Below are 15,386 nucleotides of genomic sequence, written 5' to 3'. Positions count from 1 at the left end.
ACTGACAAAGCAACAGCATGACAGTACGGGCCTCCTCCAGGGTGGGGGTGCCGTCTTATACTCTCTGCAGAGATCTGGCTGTTGACCACTTTAGATGCTTGGGTTAGGGGCGTCGTTGCCCGGGGTTACACTCTCACTTTCTGGGATTGCTCTCCAAGCCAGTTCTTTTCCACAGGTCTTCCATCAGAACCCGGAAAGGCAGTGGCTTTGAGGAACTCCAGCTGGTCTCTGCTGGCCTCCCATATCATTGTCCCAGTTCCTCCTCTTCAAAGAGTAACATATTTCTATACCAACCTGTTTCTCATTCAGAAGCCAGATGGCTCCTTCCGCCCAATCCTCAATCTGAAAGTAATCTCTTTGCTCGATCATTCTGGCAATGGAATCTAGTGTTTCGTGGCTTCCTTGGATATCCAATATGCCTATTTGCACATTCCCATACACCTGGATTATTAGTGTTTCCTCGGGTTTGCGATGCAGGAGGTTCACTACCAATTCCGAGCATTGCCGTTTGGGGTTTACTCCCAAACAACATCTTGGAGCTTCGGGCAGTTTACAGAGCCCTATGCCAGGCCAAGTTCTTTCTCCAGCACAAACCTGTCAAGGTTAAGTCTGACAATGCGTTGCATATATAAACCATCAAGGTGGACCCTGCAGCAAAGGGGCTATGAAAGTGGAGCAATCTTTTTTGGGCCATGTGATTCACATCCCAGTGGTCCAATAACTGGGAAGCAGACTTCCTAGGCTGCCAGGACATGCACTCAATCAAATTGTCTCTTCTCCCAGAAGTGTTCCAGATGTTGCCGAGTCGCTGGGGTTGTTTTCACAACAACAATCTTCCTGTATTCTGCTCCCAAACCAGGGATCCCATTGGATGCCCTCAGTGTAGTGGACGCTGGCGTTCACTACATCTTTCCTTTTAATCTCACTAATTCCGCAGGTTCTCTGCAAACTGAAACTGGGGGAAGCACAGCAACTCTCAATGCACCTGATTGGCCTCATCGAGCTTGATATGCCAACCTTCTTGGCTTGCCCACAGACTCCCCATGGCATCTCCCTCTCCGGCCGGACCTATCTCAGTGTCCCTGTCTGCACCTGAACCATGGCCACCTCATCTTGATAAGGTGGCTCTTGAGATATCCATCCTAAGGGAAAAAGGTTTCTCTACATCAGTCATTTGTTCTCTGCGGAACACTAGGAAACCACCCTCGGCTAGGATTTATCACTTTGTCTAGCAGACAAAGTATGAATGGTGTGCGGTCCGCAGTCTAAATCCTTGGGGGTTTTTTGTCCCAGTTCCTGTCCTTTTTTTCAGACCAGATTGATATTGGGCCTTCAACTTTCCTCCCTTTTAAGGTTCAGGTCTCCGTGCTTTCAGTTTTCTCTCCGAATAAGATGGCCACTTTGCCGGTTGTCCAAACCTTTCCACAGGGTGTGCTTCACCTTTATCCACTGTTTGTTCCTCTGGTGGCTCCGTCGGACTTGGCTTTGATGCTGACGGCCCTTAAGGCTTCTTGAGCCTTTAGAAATGGTGGACCTTCGTTGGCTTGAAAACTGTCATCTTGCTCGCCATTGCCTCGGCCCAGTGAGTATCTGATTTGAGTGTGTTGTCCCATCGCTCTTCTTTCCTTTTGTCTTTCATCTGGATCGGACAGTTCTCAGGATGCACCTTGTCTATCTTCTGAAGGTTGTGTTGTTTCCACGTGTTCTGTTTCTGTACCATCCTTTTCCATGCCTGTCTCTTCTCCAGAGTTGGCTTCCCTAGATGTGGTTAAGACCCTTCATTTAAGTGGATAGGACACAAGAGATCAGAAAATCTGATTTATTTTGTTGTCCTTTATGACTTTAACAAATGCAGTTGGCCATCTTCCAAACAGACCTTGGCTTGCTTCACTATCCACTACACCTACCTTTTGGCAGACCAACCAGCCCCGGCTGCAGCTCATTCCACCAGGTCGGTGGGGACTTCATGGGTGGCTTGGCATGGCACCTTTGCTGAGCAGCTTTGTAGAGTGGCCACGTTTTCTTCCACTCACACTTTCATCAATTTCTATTGCTTTGATAGTCATCTCCTCGGATGCTTCGGATGTAGAGTATTTAGTGCAGCACAAGAGCATCCCCTCAATTTGATGGACTGCTTTGGGATGTCCTAAGGTTCCCAGTGTCCCCCATGAATCATAAAAGAAAAGATTTTTGTCCTTGCATGTTAAATCGTTTTATCCATGTCCATGGGGGATACTGGGTGTCCACGTTGACGCACCTGGCTGGCAGTGGTTTTCTTTGGGTCCTTTCTGGCTCTCCTCTTAATGGTCGATTGTGTGCTTGAGGTATATGTGCCAATCTTCATTCTCCTCTTCTCCCTCTCCTTGGGTTTAACTAAACTGGGGGGTGAGGTTTAGGAGAGCGGGAGCCTGTGCTGCTGGGTAAAGAACTTTAACTAGTTGCTGCATACTTGCCTACACTTCCGAAATGGCCGGGAGGCTCCCAAAAATCGGGTGGTGCCCTCGCAAATCTCCTCTACTGGCCACCACACCATGGACCTTCCCACCCCCCCCACACTTCCCTGGCGAAAGTGGGTGGTCCGTACCCCTGCCACCTGCTTTATAATTGTAGAGCATTGTATAGCGGGGCAGCGATGATGCAAACATTCCACAACACCCCTGTACCTCTCCACCTATGCACCGCCATACCCCCTGCTATGCTACCTGGCTGCCCTGTCATAAATCGCAGCATCTGCCTCCTCTGGACCACCCACTTCAACCAGTTAAGTGTGTGGGGGGGGGGGGGGGTGGGAAGGTTCGAGTGTGGCAGTCAGTCTGGGAGATTTGCAGGGGCGCCACCCAATTTTTGGGAGGGGGCAGCCAGAGAGTCAGCAACTGTGAGTTTGTGCCCAGGCTCCCCTGCTTCACTCTATACTCATGTTCCCAGTGTCCCCATGAACTCAGAGAAAAGGATTTAACCGGTAAGGCCAAAAATTTCCTCCTTGTGTTTCGTCTGAAGAGCTGGGAGAACACCCCTGAAAACATGACTTTTACTGCACCCTCTTGATACGGTGAACAGGGGTGTATCTAGATGTCCCAGCTCCCCTGGCAAAGTAAGGGGCTGGCACCCCCCCCCCTTCCACATGAGGGAGAACTCGTGCACTGCTACTCATAAGCACTGACTCTGGCAGGGACTGATTTCAGAAAACAGGGTCTGACAGGCAGTAAGAGTGACATCAAATGAAGTATACTGTGTCTCTCCAGTTCCGGCTCCTAACCTCCCTCCGGTTCCAGGCCAGTTACTTACATTACTCAGCATCTTTCGAATGCTTCCGCCCAGTCCCGGCTCCTCTCCTCATTACTTCTCGGCAGTGCGGCATGTGTGATGTCATGACGTTACGCACACTGTGCCATGGTACATAAAAAAAGTGTCACAGGTTTCCCAATTTCTCAGTGGCCAATCCGCCCTGCCAGCAGCGTAGACTTTGATAGATAGAACTGGCCATGGGTGGCACTGCTGGGCAGTAACAGCGCCCCCCCTTCGGCCGGCGCCCCTGGCGAGTGCCATCCTGGCCAATAGGAAGATACGCCCCTGACGGTGAAGATAATCCAGCATAAGTGAGCATATAGGAAAATATTGTCCGTCATCTTTGTTGTGGAACCTTAGATTGCTATTCTATTTACCTGAATGTGGCATGAGGAAATAAAACCATGGCATTTTAAAAATGAAAAGACAAAAGGTCCATTTAGTATATAACCAGAAGTACTGCTGTAAATACAAAATTACAAACTAACAGTGTGATTATAAGATATTGCTGTCTTGCGAATACATGTATGCCCATAAAGTATATGACTTGTGGACAGTAGAGGGATAGACAAAATTTCTGGTCATATAAAGAATTTTTCTGTAAAAAAAAAAAAGCAGGAGTGTGTACTTTAATGCAGATTTGGTTTTTATATTCTCCCCCTCATGTGACTGATCCCCCTATATGTTGCTCTACACACTATCAGAAACTCTCCCTGCCTTTCTCCCATGTTGTTCTTACTTTACTCCCTCTTCAGGCTGGTCTGCAGTTTTTCCATGTCTGTCTTTCAGGGGGAAATTTGGCCAAGTGTACAAGCTGCAGGAGAAGGCCAGTGGAAAGATCTTGGCTGGGAAATTCTCTCGAGTGCGGAAACAGAAGGATGTGGAAAACGCTCTAGCAGAGGTTGAGCTGATGAACAAACTCCATCATCCCCGGCTTGTGCACTGTGTGGCTGCTTTCCAGGAACCTGGTTGGGTGGTCCTGATTCTGGAGTAGTGAGTTATTTCTGCTATGTACTCTAACTCTTCACATCTGTTTTGTCATGGACAAGAATCTCTCTCCAACTACATGGATGCCTCATCTCTCCTCCATCCACTCTAACTCTCATCCATCTGCCTCTGTCCCAACATTATTATTTTTAAAACCTGATTCCCTTCTAAGTATTGCAGGTGGAGAGCTGTTTGAACGGATTGTGGCAGATGGTTTTGAGCACACAGAGATTACAAGTATTCAGTACATTTCCCAGATTCTTTCTGGGTTGGGATATATGCACCAACAGGGCATCGTTCACCTGGACCTTAAACCTGAGAATATTGTCTGCATCAACAAAATCAGCACAAAGGTCAAAATCATTGACTTTGGTCTGGCCAGGAAACTAGGTGGGCTATTTAGGGATCTCTTTATGCATAACATTAATAGATATGTCCAAAAACTTTGATAAACTAAATGGAGAACAATAGATGAATGTGTTCTATAGCCATTGTGTGTCTCCACATAATAGAGAAGTGCAGTCACACACGAATTGCCAGCACCAATTGAGCTACCTCTATAAAGCTAATAGCTAGTTGTAAACAGTTGTTTATGAACCTGTGCAGCATGGGTTGGCAAATAATGTTGGCGCTGGTTCAGTAGCAGACATAGTAAGGTTATAGTGAGCTTAGAAATAACACAACACTAATGAGGAAATGTGATTAAGATGGATCAATAATCTCTGCCTATTTTTGTCTTTTCTGCATTTAGAACCTGGTGTGCCCCTGAAGGTGTTACAAGGAACAGCTGAGTTTATCGCCCCTGAGGTCATTGCGTTTGAACCAGTGGGGTTCACCACTGACATGTGGAGTTTGGGAGTTATTTGCTACATTCTGTATGTGAATCAGAAAATAAATCCTTTGCCTGTGTCCTCGGCCCTCCTCCCAGTCCCTGTGTTTTATCCTCATCGTTGCGACATTTAATTTTATTTGACTCCCTTCCCTTTTTGTTTTCCTATTCTGTATCTCCCAAGTTCACTGATGAGCATGTCAGAATGAGATTCAAATTAAATATGCAAAAGATGTCTTTAAATCTCTAAACTTTTAAGTTTTGGGAGTCCATATGATGATGTAGGACAGCAATTTAAACATTCTTTCTAATGGTCCTGCATATAGTATTCTTGTTCATGCCCAAGTGTCTGCATTTATCCGCACTGAAATTTAGTTGATGGCGTTATCCCAGAGTGAAGGCGTTATACCCCGGCTGTAGTGCAGACAAGATTACAAAATAAATGCTTGAACGATTGGTCTTTTTATTGTAATGACGTATAAATCTGCCAGTTATAAGCACATCGTGAAATCACTAAAGCACAGTCTCATAGCAGTGGAGACTATGGAGTTGGAATCTGCGTGTATCAAGGCTACACCTGAGTCTGTATTCATCCCTACGTCATTGGTTTAGTAATAAGGAACTATGGACCTGATTCAGAGCCGGACACTATTTGCGCTCGCTCGTTCAGAAAAAGGGGCCGGCTATTTAAATTGAGCGCTCGCTCTTTGCGGTCTGTTAACGCCCCTATGTCTGAGCGAGCGAACGAAACATGCGCTCGCTATTTTGTAAAGACGCCCCCTGGCCGCTCGCATCCTATGTCATCTCCGCTATTTATTAGATTAATCGAGTACATCGAAAGGCGTCTGAACTGCTCGCAGTGCTTGTGGTTGGATTTTCCTACCGCAATCATGCGAACAGTTCAGGCTAAGAGACAACCAAGTGACGTGGTCGATGACGCTGCTTTGTTAATTATGCACACCCTTAAAACGCCCGTTTTGACCGTTTGGCACGCCTGCGTTCGGATCTCCACTCCCCGTTTTCAAGCACCTTCCCGTTACCACCCACAAACTCCTCATCCTATCACTCAAATTAGCAGGCACTCGCTATTTTGCGAACACACGATTTCTGACCGCACTGACTGGTTGGCGCATGCGCATTACGATCCATACGCATGCGCAGATGAGCGAACGAGCGGCCGCTTACGAGCGGCTCTGAATCAGGCCCTATGCCCATAAAGGCAGTGTTTTAAAATAATTTATGTTGATTCTTGTTTTGGTTGTTTTTCTCATTTTCTTTTGTGTGGATTTTTTTAGTTTGTTTCTTCTTAAACTGTTTTGCATGAAATACCTTTTTTTTTTCTCCCACGTACTCCTCAGTTTCATCTTTAGCAGTTCACTTTACTTAGAAGTCCCTTTATTTGTATCTGCTCTCACTGCTGACAACTTTCTCTCTAGGTTAAGTGGGGATTCCCCCTTCCAAGGTGAAAATGATGTGGAGACTCTGCAGAATATTACCTCTGCGTGCTGGGATTTTGATGATGAAACCAACACTGTCCTGACTGACTCTGCCAAGGACTTCATCAGACGGCTGCTACAAAAGAACATGAAGTAAGAAATCTGGTCCTCCAGGGAGAAAAGGCAGGACTGAAATATAGTATTTCTTTAACCATTATTCAATTGACCAGTAATTTAGAAATCACATTTACACCTTTTAAAAACACAAAACTCCCTTCTAATGGCTCTACACCAGTGATTTTCAACCTTTTTCAACTCTAGGCACACTAGGAAAGATTTTAAAATTGCCAAGGCACACCATCTGGCGATGCGGCATGCGCGACCTATGCAAAAACATACACATTGGCTCTCACATAAAAGAACACGCATTGGCCTTCACAGGAATAAAACACACATACAATGGCCCCAAAGATATAACACACACATACATTGGCCCCCACATAAAAAAACATAACATAGGTCCCCACAGAAAAAAATTAACATAGACCCCCCACAAAAAAAAAAAAACATGGGCCCCCACAGAAAAAAAAATAGACCCCCCCCTCAGAAAAAAAATAACATAGGCAACCACAGAAAAAAAAAAATAACAAGGACCCCCACAGAAACAAACAAAAAAACAACACATTGCTCTCCACAAAATCAAATCACACTGGCCACCACATCAAAAATAAATGTACATTTTTTTAGACTTACCTGTCTGTCATCGGCTGCAGGTTCCCACGGTGCAGAGCTGTCAGCAGTGGCTGGCTGGTCGCGGGCGGCTAGGAGGAAAGGGCTTCCTGGCCGCTGGAGGGAGAGATGTACTGGCTGGCCACGGGCGGGTGGGAGAGAAGGGGTGGCTGGTCGCGGGCGGGTAGTACTGGTTGGCCGCAGGCAGGAGTTAGTGAAGGGGTGGCTAACCGCTGGCGAAGGTGGGAATACTGCCTGGTCGCAGGCGGGAAGGAGAGAAGGACTGGCTGGCCGCGAGCGGGAGGAAAGGACTGGCTGAGACTCTGTTGGGGCGGGCAGGCAGGCCAGGCAGGCAACGCGGCATGCGTGACCTGTGATGTCACGCTGCCGCGTTCAGGCAGGTCACGGCCCGGGCGTGCCCCTGAGCCTCCCAGAGGAGCTTAGTGGCAGCGCTGCCTGCGCCGCAGCTCTTTAATGTGACCGGCGGCTCTAGCGCTGCGGCACACCTCACAACCGCCCGCGGCACACTACTGTGCCGCGGCACAGCGGTTGAAAACCTCTGCTCTACACTAAAGCAGCAATAGAAACAGCAGATGCAAAGGAACCTTTAGTATTAATAACAATAACTCAAAAGAAAGTTCTGAAATGCTTGCTGTATTTATTTCCTTTTAAAACAAAAAAAACTAACAGGACCTCAAAATTCAAGCCAAAGAACCAAAGTGGAGTCAGTAATCAATTACAATAAAATTATATATAAAAAAAAATATTTTGAAGTGTTGGGTGATATTTTTGTTCGATATATGAATAACCAATTACTTCCAAACATATATATTCAAGTTGGCTGATCTTCGTGAAGTGCTGTAATTGATATTTTAGGTATTACTGCTTAGATATTATATGTAGTTGTGTCTTGTAATACAGAAGTATATCAATTATATTTTTTAATTGGCTGGCATTAAAATACATCAATGTATTAAATACAGTTTATCCAGATATTGTATTGATGATCCTTGTTTAAAATAGGATAATTTTATTTAATCAATGATTGAATTCACATTATTTCATCTAAATTTTGAAATGCCGCGATACACAAGTTTCTTTTGACATCACTCAGCTACAGTAACCATTAGGGCTGCTATTCTTTCTCTTGGTTAATTTACACTTTAACATTCATTTTCTAGCTAAAAAATGTGTTGCTTGAAATGGCTACTTAATTGCCTCATTATAGGCCCACTCCTACACAGAGTGGAAAATATTAGTTTTAGAGGGGTATTCAATATGAAAGGTTAACTTCCCTGGCGAAGTTAACGTTTCATATCGGAGTTTTTTTCTGCGTAAAGGTATGGTGCGCGCTCCCGCTTATCCCCGTATTTAAAATAAAATTAACGAAAACGGGAAACTCCGAAGTTGGATTTGCGTAAAGTTACGAATTTTTCCTTAAAATAATTGTAAGACCCCCCTAAAGTTGTAAAAACATGGGGGAACACTATGGATACCCTTAGCCTTTAATTGAAAGTCGGGGATTTAAATAGCTGCAGCAGGTGCTTTTTTCCCGACATTGAAGAAGTAATGCAGAAAAGCACTTGGGTTATTTTTTTAAGTGGTCCCATCAAATTTGGGGTACATAAAAATATGCTAGTACCCATTTTCAAGTCCCTAAAGTAAGTTTTTAAAAATTCTGCATTTGTGCACCTGCCGCTATAATTCTATTCTAGAAAACATCTGCCGCATACTTGCAGAATAGCCCTGAACCTATTTCCCTATTGTTTAACAATTTTTTTCCCATTTTTTTTTTGCACCCCAATTTTTTAATTTTTTGGGGTGTCCCTATTTTTTTAAAAACTTTTTTTGACAGTTCTTTTTTAAATTTCAATCTCAGGGGTGCAGGCTATTTTTTTTAAGCCTGCACCCCTAAACCCCAATTCTGCACTTTTTTTCGACACCTATTCAATGGTGAAAAGTTATCACCGTTTTTTATCAGACTTTTCAAAACTGCGATAAGTCTTTGAAATTGAATACAAGTGATATTAACGCAAAAACGTTAAAAATGCGATATTAATGCAAAAAACGATGTTATCGCACCCATATTGAATACCCCTATTAGCCAGGTGAATTTAAGGGGATAAAGGAATGTATTTGAATGAAGTTTGTCAGATCAGATGTACTTTGGGGCTTAAGGGGTAAGTGTATCAAACTTTCTAAAGAGTGGACAAGTGGAGAAGTTACCAATGGCAACCAATTGGGTCTATACATTCTATAGGATGATAGGTAGAAGCTGATTGGTTATGGGCAACTTCTATACTCTTAAGAAGAATTGATACATCCTGCATATTCATTACAAGCCACAAGTAATATTCATAATAGGGTTTTATTCTCCTTTTCTCTAGGTCCCGTCTTACTGCTGATCAGGCTATAGATCACCCTTGGATCAAGGACAAAGGTATTTCCAGCAAAAAGTCCTTGTCGAAGGAACGCATGAAAAAGTTCCTGGCAAGGCAAAAGTGGCAGGTTTGTATTCCTCCTAATTTGTAAAATAAACTGCACTTCCCCAAGTAACACAACATCTGATTCAGCAGCACACAGATTCTGAGCATTGTGGTTTCATTAAATCCTATTCCTTCCCCTGGTGAAACTCTACTTTTTTTTTAAAAAAAAATTCACTTTGTAAACTGGCAGTGAAATAACAATTTAACATACAAGAAAGAGACAACGATGAGGGCAAAATAACAAAAAGGTCACCACAGCAAATCATTATGAGCCAGATGTAAACCAACAGCATGCGTTAGATTAGAAGTACAATAATATGCCATGATCTAGGAGTAGCAGCGAATACAGAAAGCACTTGCACTGGCTAACAACTATTGCATCAAAATACATGAAACATGAAATAGTTATGTACAGTGAAAAATTATCTTTTAAAACTGTGTATTGAAATATTACAGCCCCACTACAATAAACATTGTTTCAATTACTTCAGGATGTGTTTAACTCCCCTCTAGGGATAGACTAGACAAATGGTAGTTTACAGTCTAAAAAGCTAACACGTTTTTTTTTTTTTTAATGTTTACATTTTCCTAAATAATGTCTTTATGTTGTACATTTGGGCCAGACTGAAGAGTTTTTAATTATAAATTTGATTTGATAGCATAGACAACAAATGTCTTTCTATATAACATTCTTTTCATGCTTGCTTTGCTGCAAATTGAATCTATTACACGGTTATCGGCCTGCTTAAAGATGCCAACTGCAGTGTCCGCCATCGGGATTGGACATCAGTCTCGATGTAGATCTGCCTGTATTCTTCAAAGGGGCTTTTTTAAAACTTTTTTTTTTTTATTGGTTTTAAATTCATATAGTGGACCTGATTTACTTTAAATCCACCTTCAGTATATACCCTAGATCTGCTTTGTGTCAGATATTGCCTTCACCCTATGATCCTCTATATATGGTCCAGAAATCAGAATGAATAGCACCATCCGTGTATTTACAGTGATGCCATCAGTTGTAAGATACTGGTGGGCATAGTCAGGATACATGTAAGAAAAGGCATGTGTATTAACCCTGTTCTCTCCTGCAGAAAATGGGTAAAGCAGTACTGGCTCTGAAGAGGATGGCAATGCTCAGTAACAAGTCAGATACCAACTCTGCATCACCAGCCACAGAGGGTGCGGTATTACTCGTGTGCAAGACTTTCCTAATATAATATCTAGAACAAAAGATTGAAATGAGTCACCTGCAGTATTGTGCTTCCACAGCTCGTTCTGCCTAGCTGCCATATTCATAGCTTGCAATTCATTAAATAGGTCTACTGTAGAGCTGGAACACACTATGGGCCTGATTCAGAGATGTACGTTAATGCAACCGCAGCTGCGTCTCCGTACGCAACGCAGTTGCAAAAATATGCTAATGTTAACAAAGATCACCCGAGCATAAAGAAGCCCACTACTGCCTTCTCACCTGCGTATATCTACGCATACCTACTAAAACATCGGTACCATCGAATTACACTGGCGGCCATTTTACCTTTGCGGCAGGCCCGGGAGCTCTTCTATCACGCAGAGCTGCGTATGCAATTGTAGTGGCTAATTTATGCACGCCCACGTAACGGCGTTCAAACGGCCAGGCACGCCTGCGTTTCCCTAACCAACCAGTCTCCACCCCCAAACGGTCACTTCCTGTCAATCAATCTGCAATTTGCCTTCCGTGGTCTGCGTGAACGCACAGCAGACGCACTGCTGCCTTCGCACACGTGCACTGCGATGCATGCGCAATGGCAAATAATCGCTCAATCTGCGTGCAAATTGTAGTTGCGTTTATGTCTGAATCAGGCCCTATGTCCATCCATTTCTATTTTATACCTTTCTAATTCTCCATGTAGTATGCTTTGTTTTTACTTTGTTGTCTTGGCACTTCTTTCTATCTTGTATGCTGTAGTGCTATGTGTTCTATTGGTCCCTTTCCCTATTAATTCTTTTTTTAAACCCATTCTTATTTTTAGGTGAAAGTTATTATGTTTAAACCACCTTTTGTATTTCTTATTCAATGATTGCATGTTTGTGTGTTACTAGTTTTGAAGTGATTAGGTTTGGAATATCCTGCAGTTTATCAGAGCTTTAGCAGCTATGGAAAATGTATTTTTATCTGACTTTGTGCCGGCAAGTTTGAACTGGTAGAAGCCAGGCTAACCTAACCATTTTATGTATGATAATAGCTACACATAATAGTAATTTTGAGACCCTATCAGAATGGCGTAGGAAGATTGTGGTGTCAAGTAAGATTCATATATCCAACCTGTGCCTTGCTAACTAAATGGAAGTGAACATAAAGTACATTAGGTATAGAGCACAGCTTTTGTATCACTGGAACATCTTTCTCCAGGTTATTGACAAGTCATTAAAAGTAAAATTTGCAACTGCTCCTAAAAGTAAATGGTATAAAGGGGTCGGAAGCTCCTCAGCTGCACAGCATTATTTAATGTGATTGGCCAGACACTCAGCGGCAGCCACACCTTAAGCCCGGTGCACACTAGGTACCTATCTGATGATTGGTAAGTGCATACACAGCAATTGTCTGCTCAGTGTGCTGGAATTGACGTCACTGCTGGGTGAGCATTTGATTTTGCCCATCCAGCTGAGATGGCAATCACCGGCAGTTCCTGCAGCATGTGTATGGCCGATTGTTGGGTCAACCGAACACACCAGCAGATGAACAATCTGTCTTTCAGATATATCAGCCACAGGGCCGTAGCTAGGGTAGTGCGGCCGGTGCCATCGCACCACAGGTCAGGGGGTGCTGTTTGGGCCTGTCAAATTTCTGTTTATTATCATTCTTGCTTGTAGCTTCCTCTTATTTCATCCCCAGCATCTCCTGGCCTCTCCTATCTCTTCCCTGGCCGTACCCCATGAAACCATGGCCCTTTTTTGGGTCCATTATGTCCCTTTGAAAAATGAGGGGGGCGCCAATGCTCATTCTGGCACAGGGCACCAAAAAGTCTAGTTACGGCTCTGATCAGCCATCTGCTGTGCTGCAGGGCCGATCTGATATGTCTGTGAACAACATCGTTCACAGACCTCTCAGGAGTACACACCCGCCGATGTACTATAGCTATATCGGCAGTTCAATGGAACAGCCGATATAACTATCAGTATGTACCCAGCATTACAGAGAAGGGCATGACTAGAAAAATTAAGAGGGCAGGGAGAATTCCAGGGTAGTATACATACATAGGAATACAAGTGCTAGGAAAACCGTAATTAAATGGTGGATGGTGTAAAGGTAAACCATTACACATTTATTAAAATTCTAAATTCAAATAAAAATAATTTTTCAATTATTGGTAACCACAGATTTCAAAATAGCATGATAAAAGAAATATATCTAACAAGTTGGCTCCTGTGTCATCAGTATTGGAGTTAGGACTCTCTCCTCTGTAATCAAAAAAATAAATGTGAAAGGCTATCTGTATAGTAGGTATATATCCAAGTCAGCGGCGGCTCCTAACCTCTTTGATGAGGGGGGCTGCCACCGCTGAAAACAACAGGATCACTTAACGCCGGCTCCTGCCTCCTACTGGCCGGGTCCCGGTGCCTTGCGCAATCTATCTGTTGGGCGCTGGGACCGGCGCAACTGCACTAGCGGCAGGGAGCCGCGCATGTCACCGGCTTCCAAAGGGCTGCATTGTCTGCAGGCCCAAGGAGCCGGTTTGGGCTGGCAGAAAGGCAGAGTAGCGGCTTCCTCCTGGGGATGCCGCCTTTCAGTCCAAATAGCAGCCCTGACAGGCAGTCCGAGGGGGGGGGGGGGGGGACACCTCCGCCTGGTGCTGCCTGTTGTATATGTGTCTGGCAGGTGGTGCTTCCAATAGGAAGCCACTGCCAGTCAGTGTTGCCAGTGCAGTCACGGACTGCACTGACTACACTGAGATGGTGTATTTTGCTGGGGGGTAGCTGCAGCCTCGCAAAATCCGCCACTGATCCAAGTGTTGTCTCCCAATGTGGTAGGTTTCTGCTTGATTGATTTCAGTGCATTTCTCTCCTGCAGCCTGGTGCAGTTGAAGGCATGTGACTGATCAAAAGGAGCTTTATCTGAGGAGGGGGCCAGTGTGCAGTCTCCATGCCGGTACCCCTGGCACTGGTACATGCTCAGAGAAGACTTTGGCCCTGTGTCTACTGCGCATATCTCTGGGAAAATGACATTGACACCAATTTTCCTATGATTTCTCGATTGGGCATGCCCATATATCTGGGAAAGTGATGCCATTTTCCCTGTGATTTCTGATGAGGTGCCAGAGTGCAGGGTGAGGGGTGTGGGCCATCCTTGACTTGCATGCCCATGTGCATCACACACCGTGCTCCCATTATCGATACACATCTGTATACAAGACAGATTTGTCACTTACATTAACTCTAGGGAGCTGCCTTTCAGTCCAAATAAGCTGCCAAGGCATTGATCTTGAGATTAAGGGGTATGCTTACTAAAGTACGGGTATTTAGAAGTGGAGATGTTGCACATAGCAACCAATCAGATTCTAGCTATTATCTTCTATAAGGTGCTAGATTAATGTTACATTAATGTAACATTAGTCTAGCACCTTATAGAAGGTAATAGCTAGAATCTGATTGGTTGCTATGTGCAACATCTCCACTTCTAAAAAGCCGCACTTTAGTAAATTTACCCCTAAGAATCTGGGAGCCTCATGGCAGGGTCTGGTCATACCACTGCTCTGGAGACAGACACCACTCATTTGCATGTTATATTATTCTAAAAAATTAAACATTCTGTGGTTGTACATGTAATCACTCAAAGTTAAATATGACAAGATATGAGAATAATTTCATAAATTATCAACTCCCTCCTCTGCCCTCCCCCTCCACGCTCTTCGCCACCTAAATTACATCTAAAATTGACTCCATATGTCATAACATCATATCCCACCAGACTCTCAGCACTCCACCACCACCTTCCCCAGACCACCCTTTCCCATCCATCTTACCAACTCAGACATCCTTCTCTCCTGTATCTGGAGAGGAAATCATGACCCTCATCTGATTTCCCCCCCCCCCCTACACCTCCCTCCTTTAACCCTTTCCTCTTCCTTTTCTTTCTCCTTCTGCCTGTTCTCATCTTGCCCACCTCCTCAATCGCTTCCTCTCATCTTGCACTGTCCCTTCTGCATTCAAACATGCCCTGCTCTCTCCCATTCATTATAAAACTGCGCTTGATCCTAACACACTCCAACTACTGAATTATCTTTTTCTCCCCTTTTGTCTCCAAACTCCTTGAGCGTGTTATTTACAACCGCCTTACTGCCTTTCTTTCCTCCTACTCCCTCCTTGACCCTTTTCAGTCTGGCTTCTGTTCTCTCCACTCCACTGAAATTGCTCTCACGAAAGTCAGCAATTAACTCATTGCTGCCAAATCCAAGGGCCACTACTCTCTGCTCCTTTTCCTTGACCTCTCTCCTGCTTTTGACACTGTGGGCCACCCTCTCCACCTGCAAATCATTCACTCTCTTGGTCTACATGACACTGCCCTCTCCTGGCTCTCTTCCTAACTCTGACTGTTCCTTCTGTCTCCTCTCATGAGTCTACCTGACTCCCACCTCTCTCCACTCCAATTTGTCC

At 44.4% G+C, this 15,386-nt stretch overlaps 1 protein-coding gene across 5 annotated transcripts in view; it reads left to right on the top strand.

The window, feature by feature from the left end:
* Positions 1-15,386, top strand: part of LOC148525649 (myosin light chain kinase, smooth muscle-like) — a 114,024-nt gene that overhangs the window by 94,841 nt on the left and 3,797 nt on the right. For all 5 annotated transcript variants that reach the window (XM_088470679.1, XM_088470681.1, XM_088470682.1 and 2 more), the window contains 6 exons: positions 4,075-4,278; positions 4,445-4,662; positions 5,024-5,147; positions 6,538-6,690; positions 9,654-9,774; positions 10,844-10,931. In XM_088470679.1, the coding sequence (XP_088326805.1) occupies positions 4,075-4,278; positions 4,445-4,662; positions 5,024-5,147; positions 6,538-6,690; positions 9,654-9,774; positions 10,844-10,931 (908 nt within the window). The remainder of the gene's footprint in view (positions 1-4,074; positions 4,279-4,444; positions 4,663-5,023; positions 5,148-6,537; positions 6,691-9,653; positions 9,775-10,843; positions 10,932-15,386) is intronic.

This window comes from Taudactylus pleione, unplaced genomic scaffold (assembly GCF_031769625.1).
Source record: "Taudactylus pleione unplaced genomic scaffold, aTauple2 ptg000102l, whole genome shotgun sequence".
NCBI classification, from domain to species: Eukaryota; Metazoa; Chordata; class Amphibia; order Anura; family Myobatrachidae; genus Taudactylus; species Taudactylus pleione.
Note: the sequence above shows the minus strand (reverse complement) of the source record. Positions and strands in the feature narration are given on the sequence as shown.